We start from the raw sequence: 17,849 nt of genomic DNA, 5'->3' as shown, positions 1-17,849 counted from the left end.
TATTAGTGTTATCTAAAAAATATATCTGAAAAAAAATTTGATAAAGAAAGTTTTCTTTATATTGGACACTATAAATATATATGCATAAACTTTTTTTAAAAGGTCGTTTTTTGCTAGTACATTTTTTTGCCAATCCGCCGGTGGTTCCTCCAGGTGTTCCACCAGGAGCCAGACCCCAACGTGCCCCTGCCCACGCCGCAGAGCCGTCCCGAGTCCCGCAGGAACCGGGCCATCGGCCTCTCCACCCTCCCCCGGAAGCCTCGCAGCCTCTACACCCCCACCCTCTGCCTGGCCGACGTGGACAGTGAGTACCAGCGCCGCCAGTGCCAGAGTGTCACACCCAGCCCCGCAGTTTGGGAAAGGCTAGTAAGGCTAGTTGGTCAATTGGTTGTAAGTCAGTCGATTTTAGCTATAAGCAAAGTTAGCGTTGTAGCGTATTCATATCTGCAGTCCCTGGGCTTTTCTTTTTGTCAGAGCATTTGATTTATTGATTGCTTTCAGGATGTGAAGATAATTCCAACAAATTTGCCTTGACGAAAATGGCCTACCGTAGCTTTAAAACCTTGCAATAAAACCCCATTTAGCCCAATTCAAAAGTACATGTTTGTGTAAAATATGGAGCATAGATTTATTATTGTTTGTGAGCTGTGCAGTGAGAGAGAGTCTGTTAGCCCTACCTTCTTTTGTCAGCCTTGGTTAATGATCGATTGACTCTGAGATAAATTGGCAGTTGGAAGTTATTTTGGGTGCACACTGCTTGAGCTGTTTACAAAACTTTGTATATTCTTACCTAGGGTGCTAGCATAGCTCATGTCATGCCATCCCCAGGGGAAGCTACTGAAGAATGTCCCGATTGTAAACCAGATTTTACTGTTCTCTGGTCCCTGTAAATCAGATTTTAATGTGCTTCTGGTCTCCTGGTCCCTGTAATCCAGGTTTTAATGTTCTTCTCGTCTACTGTTCTCTGGTCCCTGTAATCCAGGTTTTAATGTTCTTCTGGTCTACCGTTCTTTGGTCCCTGTAAATCAGGTTTTAATGTTCTTCTGGTCTACCGTTCTCTGGTCCCTGTAAACCAGGTTTTAATGTTCTTCTTGTCTACCGTTCTCTGGTCCCTGTAAACCAGGTTTTAATGTTCTTCTGGTCTCCTGGTCCCTGTAAACCAGGTTTTAATGTTCTTCTGGTCTCCTGGTCCCTGTAAACCAGGTTTTAATGTTCTTCTGGTCTCCTGGTCCCTGTAAACCAGGTTTTAATGTTATTTTGGTCTACCGTTCTCTGGTCCCTGTAAACCAGGTTTTAATGTTCTGCTGGTCCCTGTAAACCCGGTTTTAATGTTCTTCTGGTCTACCGTTCACTGGTCCCTGTAAACCACATTCTCTGGTCCCTGTAAACCAGGTGTTAATGTTCTTCTGGTCTACCGTTCTCTGGTCCCTGTAAACCAGGTCTTAATGTTCTTCTGGTCTACCGTTCTCTGGTCCCTGTAAACCAGGTTTTAATGTTCTTCTCGTCTACCGTTCTCTGGTCCCTGTAAACCAGGTTTTAATGTGCTTCTGGTCTACCGTTCTCTGGTCCCTGTAAACCAGGTTTTAATGTTCTTCTCGTCTACCGTTCTCTGGTCCCTGTAAACCAGGTTTTAATGTGCTTCTGGTCTACCGTTCTCTGGTCCCTGTATAGGCGACACCCTTAGCAGCAGTCCCGGTAGCACACCAATGGGCAGCATGGAGTCCCTGTCCTCACACTCCTCTGAGCAGAACCACTTCTCTAAGACCGCTTCGCCCAACCTGCTGGCGGAGCGTGGCCCCGTGGTGGTCCCCCGTCGTCCCTCCTCACCGGGGGGGTCCAACGAAGAGCGTCGGAGCAGTGCCTGGTTCAGCGGTCCCGAGTTCAGCGCGGTCCCGACAGACGGGGAGTCCGACGACACCCTCAGCATGGCATCCCTCCCCGGGAGCGTTGATGGAGGGGGGACCAACAGGTCGACCCCCAAGGGCCCCGTGAAGGCCCCTCACAGCAGCCCCCAGGTGGTTCCCTCCCAGCCAGTCTTACTACCAGCCTCATCCCTCAGATCGCTGCTGATTTCTGAAGGTGAGAGTCTCTTCCGGCTGATTGTCATTGATTTATTCACTAGATAATTCTGTAATCCTGTAATCAATTTTTTTGGTGTTAATTCTAGCTAACAACTAGCTAAGTGTTTAGAGAGTGTGGGGAATGTAGCTGTCTTCTCTATAACTTGTATTGTTTGAAATGTCCTATCCAGGCCGGAGAAGCTGTTCTGGATCAACCCAGAACCTCTCGGGGCCGGAGCCCAGAGAGAGCTCCCAACCCGCGAACGACCCGGACCTCCCGCCAAAACAATCCGTGATCCGCCGGAAGGCGGACGGAACCGTCACCAACGGCTACCAGCGCCCCGGATCAGTGTAATACACCAATAAACGCTAGGCTAATCCTAGCTTTGCTAATGCAGGCTATGCTAATTAAAGCTATCTTAATGAACACTATACCAACACAGGCTCTGCTTATTATGGTTATGCTGATGCTGCTATGCTAATACAAGCTATGCTAAAGGTCTGATACAGTATATGACATACAATGGTGGACCGTGATATTTTTATAAGCCTAGCTGTGATTTCTAAAAGCATGTTTATATTAGGGTGAGGTGAGTGTAACAGCTGTCAGCTGCCTATATCCACATTGTGCGTGAACGTACAGGGTTCAGTCACATAGGCTAAATAATTGGAGGTTTTGTAGGCATATCTCTGCCCTCTCAGCCCTGTTTTTGTGGCTCTTAGTATATCTTTATTCTATCTTCTCTGTTCTGTCCCTCAAGGCCCTTTCTCTTTCCGGTCTTAATCTGTTTATTTCCTTGTTGTGTCCTTCTCCTGTGTTATCCATTGCTTCACACTATATAATCCCCTCTCACTCCCCACCTATTTTCTCTCTCTCTCTCTCTCTCTCTCTCTCTCTCTCTCTCTCTCTCTCTCTCTCTCTCTCTCTCTCTCTCTCTCTCTCTCTCTCTCTCTCTCTCTCTCTCTCTCTCTCTCTCTGCTAGTTGCAGTACTACGGGAGAGGGAAAATAAGAGGGAGACACACAGAGTTAAACAAAGATAAAGGGAGAGATAAAGAGAGAGGGAGATAAAGGAAGAAAGTCGGCGGTATGGCAAGATAAACAAAGAGTCACCGAGATAAAAGAAAGGGAGAGATATAGCGTGAGAAAGGAAGAGACAGAGAAACAAAAAAATTAGAAAAGCAGATACAGAGATAAAGGGAGTGATAGAAAGTGACAGAGAGAGTGAGACATATAGAAACAAAGATAAAGGGATGGAGAGATTGAGATATGAGGAAATGAAGGGAGTTAGAGGGAAACAGTGAGAGGGAGAGATGTAGAAATGAAGAGAGAGAGAGACCGACGGAGAGGGAGAAGAAGAGGGAGGGTGTTAAGAGCAGATGGCGGCAGCCTCCGATTTATGTCTCCTGTAAGCCGCTTCAGGTTGACTTGACCCAGCAGCTCTCTCAGGACGCCGGCCACTAGACAGCTCTGGAGCTGAAAGACACACTTGAGGCCGACAGACAGTTCTGAGTCACACAGACAGGTCTGGAGCACACAGACGGGCCTGGAGCACACAAACAAATCTGGAGTAGACGGACAGGTTTGGAGCACAGACAGGTCTGCAGCAGACAGACAGGCCTGGAGCAGACACACACACACACACACGCACACATATCTGGAGCAGACAGACAGGCTGGGAGCACACGGACAGGTCTGCAGCAGACATACTGGCCTGGAGCACACAAACACATCTGGAGCACACAGACAGGTTTGGAGCACACAGACAGGTCTAAAGCCGACAGACACATCTGGAGCAGACAGCCAGGTCTGGAGCACACACAGACACATCTGGAGCAGACAGACAGCTGAGTCATTCAACTGACGTCGAAGACGCTGCTTCTCACTAGATCCATAGTACTAAAAAGGAAACACGACCATATAAGATAAATTAAAGTAATAACAATAGACTGACGCACAAACAATCGATAGAGGCACAAAAAAAATGGCCTTTGAAACAACTAGACAACATAATTATTTATACGGTAGGGAGCATGGCTGCGTGAATGAGGAGGTAAGGGCAAGGAGCAGGGCCATACTGGGAGTAATAAATGCGTGTTTGTGTGCCAAAGCTAATACAGGGAGGATGTTGAAGTGGGATGTGCGACCATCCCACTTGCTCCACCAGAGACTCAAAATTCTTGTTTGATTTCAATGAAAATATGTGTGACCGTTTAGAGGCTAGCATAGAATTGCAGAGATTTTGGTCAATAACTTATTTGGACTACCGACCAACGTTAGACTCTTAAATTCATTGTTGTGGTCCACATCCCCCTCACCATAACTGGTTTGGGCTTGCATCAAACCAAGCTCTAAGCCGATGGACACTTTAATTATTCCCATCTATTTCTGCCCTAAGTGTATATGAGAGTACTAAAAATGTATTTGGAGATTAAGCTAGTTAAGCTAGCATTAGATCATCCAAACGCACCTGTGGTTTGCAATGTTCATGCATGGTTGTCCAATATTTCGCTATGCTTTCGCTGTGCTACAAATAATGAAAATAATAACAAACTTCAGCTGGCGTTTCCCCTGTTTATGCTATTTTTTAGAAATTCTAAACAGTCAATGGTTTGATAAGTTTCTCTCATGGTTCTCTACAATTTTCTGTGGGAATGTTGTTTCATATGTACGTTTTTGTTTGACAACCAAGTAAGAAGACCGAATGTGTTTTCTTCCCTTCAGGGTGGCTTCACGAGCAATGCTATTTGAAAGTGCCCCATCATCGCAGTCGCAACCAGTCGGAAGGTAAGCTAGCCAACATTTTAGTTATAACTAAGCGGTTGAATTGTTTCACGAGCTGATCATTTATTTATGGTGTAAATTATTGTATTTATTATCTATCTATCAGGGACGCTAAAGCGCTGTATTCCTGCGAAGCCGAGCACAGCCATGAGCTGAGCTTCCCGCAGGGAGCGATGTTCACAAACGGTAAGTTCGAACCCCAAACCGATAACAGTCAAGCAGTCAAACCGATTCCGCTGATACAACCTTCATCCAGACCAGGGATGGGCAACTTTCATGATAAAGAGGGCCACATTTTTCATCATAACCATCGGAGGGCCACATGACTGCACACTTCAACTAAACGGGAGCTGAGAGAAGCTACACAATTTTGAATTTGGTAGATATGATTTCCTGTATTCTGGTGCATTTTGGGGATGGCCACTACCTAAAAAATCATCCAGAATCATAACCTATGTACGGTATGTTAATTGAACCAACATACATTCATTTCATGTTTTCCATGCTGAAACAGCCACATGAATGGTCAGTATTTTTATCAGTGCAAAGGGCTCACATACATCATCATTCAATGAAGTCAAAAAACTGAAGAACAGTGGCCCAACATTAAGTGCAACAACTCAATGAACTCAAACCCAACAAGCAGTTGTAGTAGTTGTAGTGGCGACTTAAGTGGATATCTTTAATGACTGATATCGCTTCTAAGCAAACTAGACGCATGGGTTTGCCTTCGAATTCTATGAATTCTTCTCATTTTTCTTGACCGAGTTTTCTGTAACTCGATCAATTATTATTATTCTTTTTTTTTTTTTTTTTTTTTTTATGTGCGGGCCTGACTGAGTGAGGATGCGGGCCGCACTGAGTGAGGATGCGGGCCGCATGCGGCCCGCGGGCCGCCAGTTGCCCATCCCTGATCCAGACCGTCTCCCCTAGCAGAGGGAATGCCAACATGTACGATTCTCCTGTACAATAAAAAATCGAACAAAGAGCATAAACCCCCAAGGAACCAGGAAATTGGGTCGTTCCCTGGCATTGTGCTCTTCACGGGCAGTGACGACAGCCCTATACAACCACTATTACACACATCCAAATGGCCCACACATTTTGTCCTTCTCCTGTTCTGCTCCTTTTAATTACCTGAATTTTTTAAGAAATGTCTCGGCGGTCTCGCAGGGCGTGTCAGGTCACTCTAACCCGGTAATGGCTTTGAGCATGCTCTCTGTTAGCGTAGCGTAGCTGGCAGCGTGCCCCAGCTAACATCAACATCCTCCCAGTATTAGCTTTGGCACACACACACACGCATTTATTACTCCGTTTGGCCCTGCTCTTTGCCCTCACCTCCTCATTCACGCTGCCATGCACCCTACCGTATAAATAATTACGTTGTCTAATTGTTTCAAAGGCCATTTTTTTTGCCTCTATCGATTGTTTGTGCGTCAGTCTATTGTTATTACTTTGATTCGTCTTATATGGTCGTGTCTTCTTGTAAGTACTATGGATCTAGTGAGCAGCAGCGTCTTTGACGTCAGTCGAATGACTCAGCTGACTTAGGGGGTCGTTTAAAGAGAACAACCTGACCTCAGATCCCTCGCTGTTCATCATGTCTGGAGTGAGTGTATTATTACCTGCCAATAGTGGGCCTACGCCACTGCCTCTATTAGTTCAGGGCAGGGAAGTTGAGGTTTATGCATGTGGTTTCTTGCAACACTGGGTACCTGGGTACTTAAGATGCGCTCCTTATTATAGTTTGGTTGTGTGTTGTCCCGGCTTGTCTCACTTCATTCATTGGTTTTGTTTGTCTCTTCATTCCAACTTTAGTTTACCCTTCCATCGAACCGGGCTGGCTCCAAGCGACACTGGATGGCAAGACGGGTCTGATACCAGAGAACTATGTTGTCTACCTTTGACCAGCTGGTAAATTATGAACACATAAAGGCACGCATATATGTGTAAACTTTTTTTCATGGTATCCATGGAAACAAGGTATGATTTGACTGGTTGTTGTAGAATCCTTTTTTCACTGCATTCGAAGCAACAACAACAAAAAATGGTGGCTGTTTTTTTTAATAATAATAATGCCAAAAGTACATACTTCTCACAATTCAAACATATTTGTGTTTACCATCTCCGGCTATTATAAGTTGAAGAAGTTTGCGGTTGATCATACCCTCTGTATGATCAATATAAATCTGTATTCATATTGTTTCACTGTAATATATAAATATTGCATACTAACAATATCAACATCAACAGCACACTCAGAGTCAGCTGAACCTTTTAAACAATTATAAGCAGCTTCATTCAGAATAGTCATTTATTTTGATAAAAAACGATTTATTTCTAAATAACAATACATCTTTAATAGCATGGCAAGATTGGTCCTCTCCTTAGTGTTGAATTATATTTGGCCTGTGTGTTAAATCTCTCCCTCCAAATCCCTTTTTGCACTTTCTATCGTAAACCCAATGGTACTGTGCATTTCAGCTTCAAAAATCTAATCAAAAATATTTACCTCTTCACACTCTGCATCCCTATACATTTTCACATTCTGTATATTTTCTATTATAAAGACTATTGTTTTTAAAATAGTGACGATGAAATGTTACATTTTTAACATTAAATGCTGTTTTGTAACTGTACTCAATGGTACACCGTTTTAATAAAGATGATTATATGGACTTATGTCAAATGTGTTAGACATATATCAAATCATATGATGGTAAAGATGATTTATTATTTAATTATTGTCCTGCTTTTACAATTTCTGTAGCCCAATGTGGATACAAAAATATCTATCACCTTGGTAACACATCCGCTGAAACAAACAAAGAAGAACTTTGTATCTTCTCATATCTTTTCACTTACAGTGACTCCAAATTAAGAGCGGTTCTTGTGGAGGTGAACCAAAACATTCACCACCATGGTATTTACGATGGCTGGCCAAGACCGAGCTGTACTTTTCCGTTTGACTACATGAGGATGTGATGTGTGGCCATGAACTGTCACTCTGGAATGCTACTCCCTCGCCACTATGCGGTGGATAGCGCAACGAGAAAAGCACATTAGTGATTGAATCACTCAAGAGGCTTGTTGCCCTTTAAACAACACACCTACCAATGTAACTGTGTGACTCATCCTCCATGTTTCTGTCGTTTTTAATGAGTCCAGAGAAAGATGGTGGACAAGACATGGTAACCCAATCCACTTAACGCTTTAAGCAGCGGGTACGCAGGATGAATTCCCTGCGTCATTATTCGATGACACTGAAACAATTGGTATCAGCAGCCTTCAGTAAAAAGCTTATAGCGGGTGGTGTTTGTCGGGTGGATCAAAGGGCGAGTTTTTTTTGTTTGATAATAAGAAACCAATAAAGGCTTTTATTGAAGTGTGTTTCATGGAGCTGTTCCCTGGAGTGAGGCAATTTTCTGTTTTTGTACTTGGAAGGAACCGCTGGTCACTCTCTTTCGCTCTTCTTTTTCTCCTCGCTCTCGTTCTTGTTTTCTCTCGCTGTTTCCACCATTTAGATGTAATTATTCTCTGTGTCTATCTATGGCGATCTATGACCTTCATCGGAACAGCAGAGAGCCTGGCCTGCAAATCTTCATTTAACATTTTTCTCGTTGGGGGCCATCAAGGGTCCTGACCGAATCCTGTCGATTAAGAATTTTATGTCTGTCCCTGTCCATCCCTAACCCTTTCCTAAAATATTAAATATAATAATATAAAAAAAGGTCAAAACATTTCTCTGCTTCAAAAGATCCCGCAAAATATATCTTTACATTTTACAAAGATATTTCCGTAAAGTTAATGTAACACAATTCTGGGATGAAGAATAAAACCGCCTTCTTCAGGTTTGTGTTATAACGAAGCCGACAACGAGGGCCGCTGATGAAGATGGTGTCTATGCAAGGTTGGTTTATTTCCCACCTCACTTGGTGTGGAACAGCAGCGGCTTGACCATGCCCGCCAGCACCTTGGGCAGCTGGGACGAGATGACCTCGGACATCATCTCGGGGAACTCCACCTTCATGGCGTCCGCCTGGATGTAGGTGCTCAGGCAGTACAGGTTGACCTTCTTGACGATCTGAAAAGCCCAAGGTCACGCTGCCAATTAGCCAGTTGTCGGGCGGGTGCCAGAAAAACTCATGTACTCCCACCCGGGGGGGCAGCGGAGAGGGCTGGGGGGGAGGGAGTGATAGGGCTGTACAATTACCGTAATTTTCGGACTATAAGCCGTGCCTTTTTTCCCATTTTGCGATTCTGCGGCTTATATAACGGTGCAGCTAATCTTTGAATTTTATAGCTAACGGCCACTAGGGGACCTCCTAAATCTATGGATTTTTAAGCGGCGGGCTCCAGTGCGGCTTATATATGTAAACCTCATTCAATTTAGCTGCTGCGGCTTATACTCCGGTGCACCTTATAGTGCGGAAAATACGGTAATCAAATTTTTTAATTTCTACTATAACTAATATACTAATCGAGTTGAAACGGTCCTCGGTTACAAAACGTTTTTTTTGGAGAGAAATGCTGAATGAATGAATCACGTTCTCAAACTCCAAAAATAATCGTTTGAATAATCGTGATTTCAATTCTGACCAAAATAATCGTGACTATGTTTTTTGCCATAATCGAGCAGCCCTCGATAAGATAAGGCTTGAAGCGTACCTCGTGCATAGAGTCCATCAGCTTGGTGAGGTGGTAGAACAGCTGGGAGCTCCCAGCCATGCCCTTCTCCCGCTGGTGGATGGCTTTGGTCAGCTCCCGGATGTAGCTCTGACGCATCTCGTCGAAGGCCGCCTGGCTCTTCAGTCCCTCCAGGGGCACTGCAGGAGGGCGGCGGGGAGAATGGGTTGAGGTTAGAGTCAAGCTACGCACAGCCACGTTATGTCATGTTGTTTTGGATGAACCCTTGGGTCAAAGCTTTTGATGCGTTCATCATAAAGCTGGGTCCATTATTTATTCACCACTATCTATGTCCAGCTGATGTCCAGCGCTCAATCACGACCATCTTGTTGAAGTCATCGCTGGGTCGATACATAAAGGGCAATTTGCGATTAAAGGGCCCTTTCAAATTGAATTGATAACATCTGCTCCATAAATCAGGCCGTGTGCCATTGACTCACAGCTGGGAATGCTTCACAGCTGTGTCCATGGATCGTTCTTATTCAGAGTAGCATTGCACCCCTTCAGGAACATGAGTTCACTCTTTGCCTTGGGTTTGGATTAACGTTAAATTCCGATACATGTCAAAAAGGAGTGTGTATGTGTTAGGGTATCTTGCTCTAGCTATGCTAGATATGCTAGAGCAAGACGGTTATTCTGCGGACAAGGTGGATCAAACCCAGTACCTTCCCACTCTCTTATATTAGAAAATGCAACGATTCCAATTTCATTTTGGATTGGTTGTGCTTGGTTTGACCTGGATTTGGCTGGTTTTGCATGGTTAAGCCTATTTGGGTTAAGTTTCGTATGGCTTTCCTCGGCTTACCTGTGTTGAGCAGAATGATGGCCTTCATACAGAGGAACTCCTCACGGGTGACCTGAAGGTTGGCAAACTCCTGGGGTATGAACTGCATGGCCAGACACAGGTCGTAGATGGGGGACTGCCTCATCTGGTCCCTGAGAAGAAGGAACCACTGACTCGTCTTTGTGCGCAAAACCCAACGTTTTGTAGCATGAATCCATTATATACAGCACGTGATGCTTTGACACTTCCGGTTGGCAGGGCTTGGAAATAACATGTTTGAAATGTTATTGTGGCACTACATGAGAGCTTGTGTATATCGTTGTTTTGTTTGAATGATATCGTACAGTACAAAGGAGATTGTAGGTGATTGTCTGTTCTTCAAATTGTTGTAGCTAAGTTGGATAAACGATAGCTTGTCAGTTTATCCACAAGACAAGACAATCCACAAGTTATTTTAGTTTTTGTACATATTAAGATAGTTCAATGAAACTGAACAACTTTAGGTATTACGGCCATAGAGACCTTAACTTTCGGTCGATATCATTCAGTTGTATGGTTTGATTAAATTTGGCAGAGCTTTTGTGTCTATGTTAAAGGGCCATTATTTGACCAGCATGTCTAAGGCTGATAAAAAATCTACTGCTGAGATTACCCTGTTTTGTATATCAACTCCCTGGTGGATTGTACTGGTGAAGTTGGATCTATCCATCATATATCTGTGTTAAAGGTGCATTCATGTGTCCTGGTAATAATGAGACTTCTCGACAGTAATCACACTCAGGCTTATGCGTGTTCCCGACAGCGACCGTTCATTGTGCACTGCATTCGAAATCTAAAAGTTCTTCACAGCAGGTTTTTTTTATCTAACCAGTTGGAAAAAATCACAATTCATTAGGATCAGTTGCAAGTTTCCAAGCCTATATTTCTTTGTAGCCTATCACCTACTATCCTTTTGCTTTTATTTATGAGAAGCACATTGTACTGCCACGGTATAGAAGGCAACACTTGCCTTGCTTCTAGAGCTGGTTTACCAGTACACAACATTTAAAACTGAGCAAAGTCGATGCCAACAAACGGTTACAACGTCAATCAATAGTAAAGTATGTGATATTATGGTTGATTATTTTATATTGAGTAAAACTTTCATGTCGCGCCATATTCATGCGCGTCACTAGTTTATAATACGTCACCACCTGGGCAACTATGTTATCAAAATCTGGCCCCAGTTGCCGAAAGGAAGAATAAAATCATCAGAGTGTCATTCATGAGAACTTTCCGACGTCGCGGAAATGTTTTCCCAAATTCCCAGCGATCTGAACGCGCCATAACAGTCCCACTTATACCCAGTGGATAGTAGTGGTGGAGCCAAATCTGAATACAATATTCGGCAAAGCAGAAATAGTTTGTTTTTCCAAATATTTATTGCATGCAAGTATATTTAAAAATATATACAAAAATAACATGCCAAATAGCTGGTGTTCCTATATTTAATATGTTATATTATCTGTGCTCTGCCTAATCCTTCAGACGGGAGAGTGGCGGGGAGAGTGGTTTATGGAGGCGGAGATAAGCTTTGCTCTGGCAGTGTAGCCAGTACACCACACGCTGTGTTCACTCAGCCTTTGTGTAACAAATAAGAACGCTTATTTGATCTGTTGGGCCTTTTTTGGTTTGTTTAAATGCTGTCTGTCCGGCATCCACCAATTAGGGTGGGTGGTGGCGTGTTTCATAATGTTCAAATAGTAAATTATCAGTTGAGAGTTTAGTTTATTTTTATTATTCTCATGCCTTTAAGTGTTCATAATTATTATAATAGTTGATATAATTATTTATTGAAAAGGCCTCTTTTCAGAGGCCTCTTTTAGGGAAGGCAAAGGCCTTCCCTAACTTTTAAGTGTTCAGAATTATTTTAACAGTTTATTGAAGAATACGAATAAGTAGAATGATCTAAAGCAGGATTACTTTCTCTAATTTACGTCTATTTCCACTTTTATTCAATTGCAAATAGTTTTGTTGCCTCAAAGAATAAAGATATAAATACAAATACTCTGCTCTCTGCACATAGTTGTTCGATTTTCCAATCGCTTATTCCTGGTCGCTAGTTGAATAAGGCCCCGACTAATTATAATTATCGCTAGGGGCGAATCGGAAGGTACTTACTGGTTAAGAATCAGATCCGGGGCAAAGTATAAGAATTCACTGGTGACGTTCTTGAATGACCTCCAGCCCAGAGAGAAGACCATCAGGTTCATCCAGGAGTACTGGATCAAGGTCATCTGGTCCGAGATGTGCAGGTTACGAAAGCCTGCCAGACACACAGGAAAATTAACAACTCACATCGCAAACACTTGGCTTTGATATGAGTAACCGCTAATGTTAATCGTTAATTTAATATTGACCTTTCAGTTTTTGATTAAAATGCTAAGGTTGGTCATTTGCTTGGAAACATTACAGACACTTGTTTCTCCTTTTGATGCCAAGGCAAACGTTTTTGCACACGATGTACTCAACGAGAGAGGGTTGTAACTTTCAAAAACAATGTTGTAGACACTAAGTTGTTGAAAGTTTTGGCTACAAAGTAGAGTGGTTTATCTGTTTAGCCTCTGTCTCGCTTTCACTCCTCTTTTCCCAGAATCTCTTTCAGGGGACGACAATTGTAAAACTCTAAAAACACTCCTGGTCGCTCTCCCAATCCTGAGCACAAACAAAACCAGTGTATGACGTAGACAGAACTAATTTCCCACACATTACCATCCATCCCGTTTAAAAACAACCTGTGTTGTGACCAGCTCAGACCCCTAGTTATCAAAGCTGTAGCTTAACCGCTTCCTGCCGGTTAACAACCATGACAACCACAATGGCGGCCGGTATCTACGAAGCCGAGGCCAGCTGGGGGGGGGGGCAAACTAGCTGCTTTCCCTACGCAACAGACTGTGGGTGACCCTGACCAGAATGGGGGATACGGAGTGAGGGCCAGGGAAGAGCGGGGAGGGTGGGGTAAGCACAGTTACCTGGCAGGGACTTGGACCACCTGACAATCCACAGCAGCTGCATCTCGCACAGCCGGTTGAGGCTGTTGAGCAGCACATGCGGCAGGTCGAGCTGGGTGTTGTCGAAGCCCGAGTACGCCATCTCCGGCTCGATGTTCTCCAGGATGGCCAGGATCTGGGAGGACAGCTGCACCTCTCGGATGCCCGGCATGCAGGACGCGGAGCCGTCGCCTGTCATCGCCAGGTGGGACTGGAACATCAGGTTCCCGGGGGACATGCCTATTGCCTTGAGGGCCCCGAAACGCTTCAACTTCCTCCCTGTAGTGGGAAGGGGGGGGGAGTGGACAAACACGGAGCACTGGTTAGATATTCAAACGATCCAACTCATGAAGACATCTTTGGTTCATGTTCAAAACATAATAAAATCTCAACAAATGTTTTTGAGGTTCTCTAGCGATAGTGAGATAGTGCTTTTTTTTTTATCTACAATGATTCCAAATGAATTCAGAGGGCTGTTCCTTCAGCAAGAGTGTGTATCAGTGTATATAGGGGGGGGGGGGGGTTGCTCCGTCAACAGACTAGCTCCCTCCCCCAAGATGGAGCCCAGATAGAGGCCAGCGTAAGGCGAAACATAGCATGCATCCGTACCTCCTAGCATCATCCCAGCCTGGTAGCACTTCCTCAAGCGACACGCGGGGCAGTTCTTCCTCCGGATCTTGTCTACGATGCAGTCATTCCGTCCAGCGCAGAGGTAATTATGATGGCCTGCTCAAGGAGAAAAAGAAACACAATATACCCAATTTTAACATCATTCACTGACAATGGCTGTCTCTTATCTCTTTCTCATCTCTTCTCTCTCCCCCCCTCCCTTCTCTCTTCTTTTCTCTCTTTTCTTGTCCACTCCCATGCTCCCTCTGACTTTTCCAACACAACAACCACGCAGAAATTGTGTCCTTCTGTAAAATACACAACTGCTCGACAAACACACAGCTTTTCCTCTGAGGTGAGTTTCGGAGAATAGATAGGACACTGTGACACTCACTAGTTGCCAAATAACCACAGCTGGGTGACCAGAACACTGTGAGCCTTACTCTAATTAGGCACCCCCCTCCATCGGCAAGATGTGAGCGATACTGTAGCTAAAGTACCTCTAACCGCCACATTGTTAGTGTTAGTCCAGCTACAGCACCTCTAACCGCCACATTGTTAGTTTTAGTCTAGCTATAGCACCTTCAACGTCAGGATGTAAGCGTAACTAGTTAAATCCCCAACTGCCAAGGTATGAGCATTAGCAATAGCCCCTCTAAGGACCAAGATATTTGCATAACTAGCTGAAGCAAAACTAGCTCTAATCGCCACAATGTGAGCGTTACTCTAGCTAAAGCTCCTATAATCTCCGCAATATAAGTGTTACTAGCTAAAGTCCCTCTAGCCGCCACAATCTCAGCTTAGCATATAGCTTAAGCCCCTCTAGCCACAGTGTTAGCGTCACTAGCTAAAGCCCCTCTTACTGCCACAATGTGAGCGACACTGGCTAGAGCCCCTCTAACTGCCACGATGTGAGCTTGGCGTAGCTAACGCCCCTGTAACCGCCACGATGTGAGCTTAGCATAGCTAAAGCCTCTGTTACCGCCACAATGTGAGCATTAGCTAAATAAGCTATAATTGCTTCAGTGGCAATTAAACTATTCCCTAATCGGCTTGATCAATTGATTTTCACAGTTGTGTACCTTTTGTTGGAATTCTTTTAATTTATTTGTTTGTGGCTATTATTTTTGATTTATTAGGCTATAGTATCTTTTTTATTGTGATTACATTTTATTAATCGTTTTGTCTAACAAGACCAAGGATCATGAACGCCTAATACAGAAATATATGTCAAATATGCATATATATGAAAACATTTAACGACAAACTAGTTGTGTGAGAGCCATCAAATGTTGAAGTGCTAGAATTGAAGGATACAATTTGGTGAACCAAGGCCCCCGCAGGTTGAAGCGACACAAGGTCCCTTATTTGGGGAGAAAGACGTCAACGTCAGCACCAGTGGCGTAACAAGGCAACGACGGGTCCGTATGCAGCATGTTCAAGGCGCGCCCCCCCCCCCCCGGGGGGCTTCGTTACGATTGTTGACGGGGGGGGGGGGTTCGTTACGATTGTTGAGGGGGGGGGGGGTTTGGAGCGATTTATTTATTTATTTTTTTGGGGCCCCTGATTGGCCCGGGCCCGTACGCGCCCGCATACCCTGCTTACCGATAGCACGTGTACGTGCCCTCACCTTCTACCGCTCGCTTGAAGAACACCTTGCAGCTGCCGCAGGTTAGAACCCCGTAATGACACCCGGACGCCTCGTCCCCGCAGATCATGCACAGCCTCTGGGGTGGCATGCTGTAGAAATAACGGAAATACACGTATACACGCACGCACGCACACACACACACACACACACACACACACACACACACTCACACACACTCTCACACACACACACACACACACACACACACATACACACCACCAATACACACACGCGTATACACGGGCACGGAGACACACACGCACGCGCGCACAGACACACACACAAAATAAATTTGATGTTTTTTTATGAAGTGACTCTGTGAGCTGACTAAAGTTGTCGTTTATTGTCGACCTGTTATCTCATAATTACCCGGGAAAGGTGGAGTACGAAGGCGAGTGCCTCTGTGATGCGGGACTGGCACCATGGGCCCCATACGGGTACAGGTCGTCGGACAGACCCGCAGACTGGCTCCAGAACTGCGCGTCCGCCGCGTTCCCAGTCGGGAAGGACCACCGCGGGACTTCATTCTTGTACACCATCAGCTGCTGCAGATGATGGTGCTGCTGCTGCTGCAGATGATGGTGCTGCTGCTGTTGTGCATGTGCGTGTGCGTTGGTCATGTGTGCGTCGAAGTTGGGCATGATGCCCTTGCTGGGCTGCCCACCCCTCAACTCAGTTCTTACTTGGGGCAGGACTACAGGTGCGAGCGGGTCCTGCTGGTTCAGTTCGACCAGGAAGTTTGGGGACCCCTCTATCCCCTGGGAACTCGTCGAAGTGAAGCTCGACGCGTCATCCGCGAAACCCGGCGGCGGCTGTTTCTTCTCGACGTCATAAAAAGCGTCTAGTGCGGCCATCTCCGCGGGCAGTCCGAACCCGGGGCCACCGGGATGGTCCATGATGAGCGACGGCTCTTTCTCGTCCTTTATAAACTTACAGGTCGCGGTCGACGCGCGTTGCGCCTGCAACCTTTGCACCGTTGATTCTTTGGCTCTCGGCACTTTGACATAATCAGCCCACGACATGTTCATGTTGTCCGTCTTCAAGTGTTCCTCAACCCGGCCGTAGGAGTGCTGCTTCAGGGCCAGCGGGTGATCCACCAGGGGGCATTCTTTGTAACCGTCGTGGTCCAGAAGCGGTGCGCCCTGGTGCAACAGAGTGCTGATGTTGCCGAAGTGACGCACGGCGGTGGACACGCAGGTCGACGCTGGTGATTTCCCGTGGCTGAATCCCATGTCGTTCAGTTTACTGATGGTCGTGTTGTCTCTGGATTCCGTGGAGTCGGCGAGAGAAGTGCTTACTGCGTCCATCCTCCCATTGGGTTTATTCTCCATCTGCGTCCGGGGAAAGCGCGCGTTCTGAAACCCCCACGCTGCTCCTCAGCCCTCCCCCTGAACACACTCTCGCTTTGACGCTTTGTTTTTTCCTGCTGTCTTTCACATTAAAAGTTGGCTATTTAATAAATGGTTTATGAAATGGATCGTTTAATTATAATACTAATGATTCAAATAATACTAGCCTACTAATCAATTATAAAGCCTAAAATAAGTACCATTAGAGAAAATAAGTATCCGAGTCTGATGAAAAAAAGTAGAACTGACACGTTTCTGTTCGCCTTTCGCTGTCATCTTTCAAAACTATCCGGCGGCCCATTACTTTTCCTTTTCCCTTTTCCCTTTTCAGTCCAGCAGAAAGCCGTTTCCTCCGTCCTCTCAGTCTCCACCCTGGGTGGTGAACAAGAAGTCTCCACCCCGGGGGGACGTGCCTCAGTTTATAATCCGAGTTTATCGCGTCTCCCTGTTTCTCACACCATATAGATGTGATAAAACTCATTAGATAATGCTAGATAGACAAGCTATGATAGAGGACCTATCTAATGCTAAACATTTAATTATATTACACACATAAAGTGTATCTAAATGATCGTATAGGAAACTACTGGACATATTACGCACACACTTGGTCCTAAATGAATGCAATATAACTAGGCCTATTACTTGTATAGGAAGAATGTACATATGGATTAAAAGTAGTGGCTGGTCCTGCAGTGTGGTGCTGAAGCTGTACCCGCAGGCTACAGAGAGCAAACAGTTGGACGCAGCCGGGGTCGTCCTCTATATGATTGACCTCTTCAAGCCGTCGTGACATTGGAGCTTTTAAATGTTGGGAGAGAGGAGAGAATATTGCCTCGATTGGCTTCGAGTGAGGATTTTTATTACATTGACATTGATGAAGACAAAGACGAACAGG

General features: G+C 45.0%; 2 protein-coding genes across 8 annotated transcripts in view; one reads left to right on the top strand and one right to left on the bottom strand.

Annotated features, from left to right (window-relative positions):
- Positions 1 to 8,233, top strand: part of arhgap42b (Rho GTPase activating protein 42b) — a 68,908-nt gene extending 60,675 nt beyond the window's left edge. For 3 of the 6 annotated variants that reach the window (XM_030380405.1, XM_030380402.1, XM_030380406.1), the window contains 6 exons: positions 154 to 304; positions 1,660 to 2,079; positions 2,252 to 2,411; positions 4,784 to 4,846; positions 4,950 to 5,029; positions 6,662 to 7,521. In XM_030380405.1, coding sequence (XP_030236265.1) covers positions 154 to 304; positions 1,660 to 2,079; positions 2,252 to 2,411; positions 4,784 to 4,846; positions 4,950 to 5,029; positions 6,662 to 6,750 — 963 coding nt within the window. In that variant the 3' untranslated portion in view covers positions 6,751 to 7,521. Of the gene's footprint in view, positions 1 to 153; positions 305 to 1,659; positions 2,080 to 2,251; positions 2,412 to 4,783; positions 4,847 to 4,949; positions 5,030 to 6,661; positions 7,522 to 7,710 lie in introns of those variants that run through there. The other 3 variants (XM_030380404.1, XM_030380407.1, XM_030380403.1) reach the window with 2 other exon arrangements.
- On the bottom strand, positions 7,157 to 17,304 carry pgr (progesterone receptor). Of its 2 annotated transcripts, none has more exons than XM_030380410.1 (8): positions 15,972 to 17,304; positions 15,582 to 15,691; positions 13,952 to 14,071; positions 13,325 to 13,621; positions 12,474 to 12,618; positions 10,335 to 10,465; positions 9,512 to 9,669; positions 7,157 to 8,927 (listed from the first exon to the last, which is right to left on the bottom strand). In XM_030380410.1, exons 1-8 carry the CDS (start codon positions 16,931 to 16,933, stop codon positions 8,772 to 8,774), a joined length of 2,079 nt encoding a protein of 692 aa, XP_030236270.1. In that variant the 5' UTR covers positions 16,934 to 17,304; the 3' UTR covers positions 7,157 to 8,771. The 2 variants fall into 2 exon arrangements, with proteins under 2 accessions (XP_030236270.1, XP_030236271.1); XM_030380411.1 differs by having other exon boundaries at positions 13,952 to 14,068; positions 15,972 to 17,303.
- Between the last annotated feature and the right edge of the window lie 545 nt (positions 17,305 to 17,849).

This window comes from Gadus morhua, chromosome 16, assembly GCF_902167405.1.
Source record: "Gadus morhua chromosome 16, gadMor3.0, whole genome shotgun sequence".
Classification (NCBI taxonomy): Eukaryota; Metazoa; Chordata; class Actinopteri; order Gadiformes; family Gadidae; genus Gadus; species Gadus morhua.
This window is presented reverse-complemented; position numbering and strand designations above follow the sequence as displayed.

What these genes read in the sequence shown, in the direction of transcription:
- pgr (XM_030380410.1), bottom strand. Translation starts at nt 16,933, where the DNA reads ATGGAGAATAAACCCAATGGGAGGATGGACGCAGTAAGCACTTCTCTC. An exon ending in TCGTACTCCACCTTTCCCGG is followed by an intron (nt 15,692 to 15,971) that starts GTAATTATGAGA and finishes TTATTTCTACAG; the next exon opens with CATGCCACCCCAGAGGCTGT. An exon ending in CCGGATCTGATTCTTAACCA is followed by an intron (nt 10,466 to 12,473) that starts GTAAGTACCTTC and finishes CCTTCTTCTCAG; the next exon opens with GGACCAGATGAGGCAGTCCC.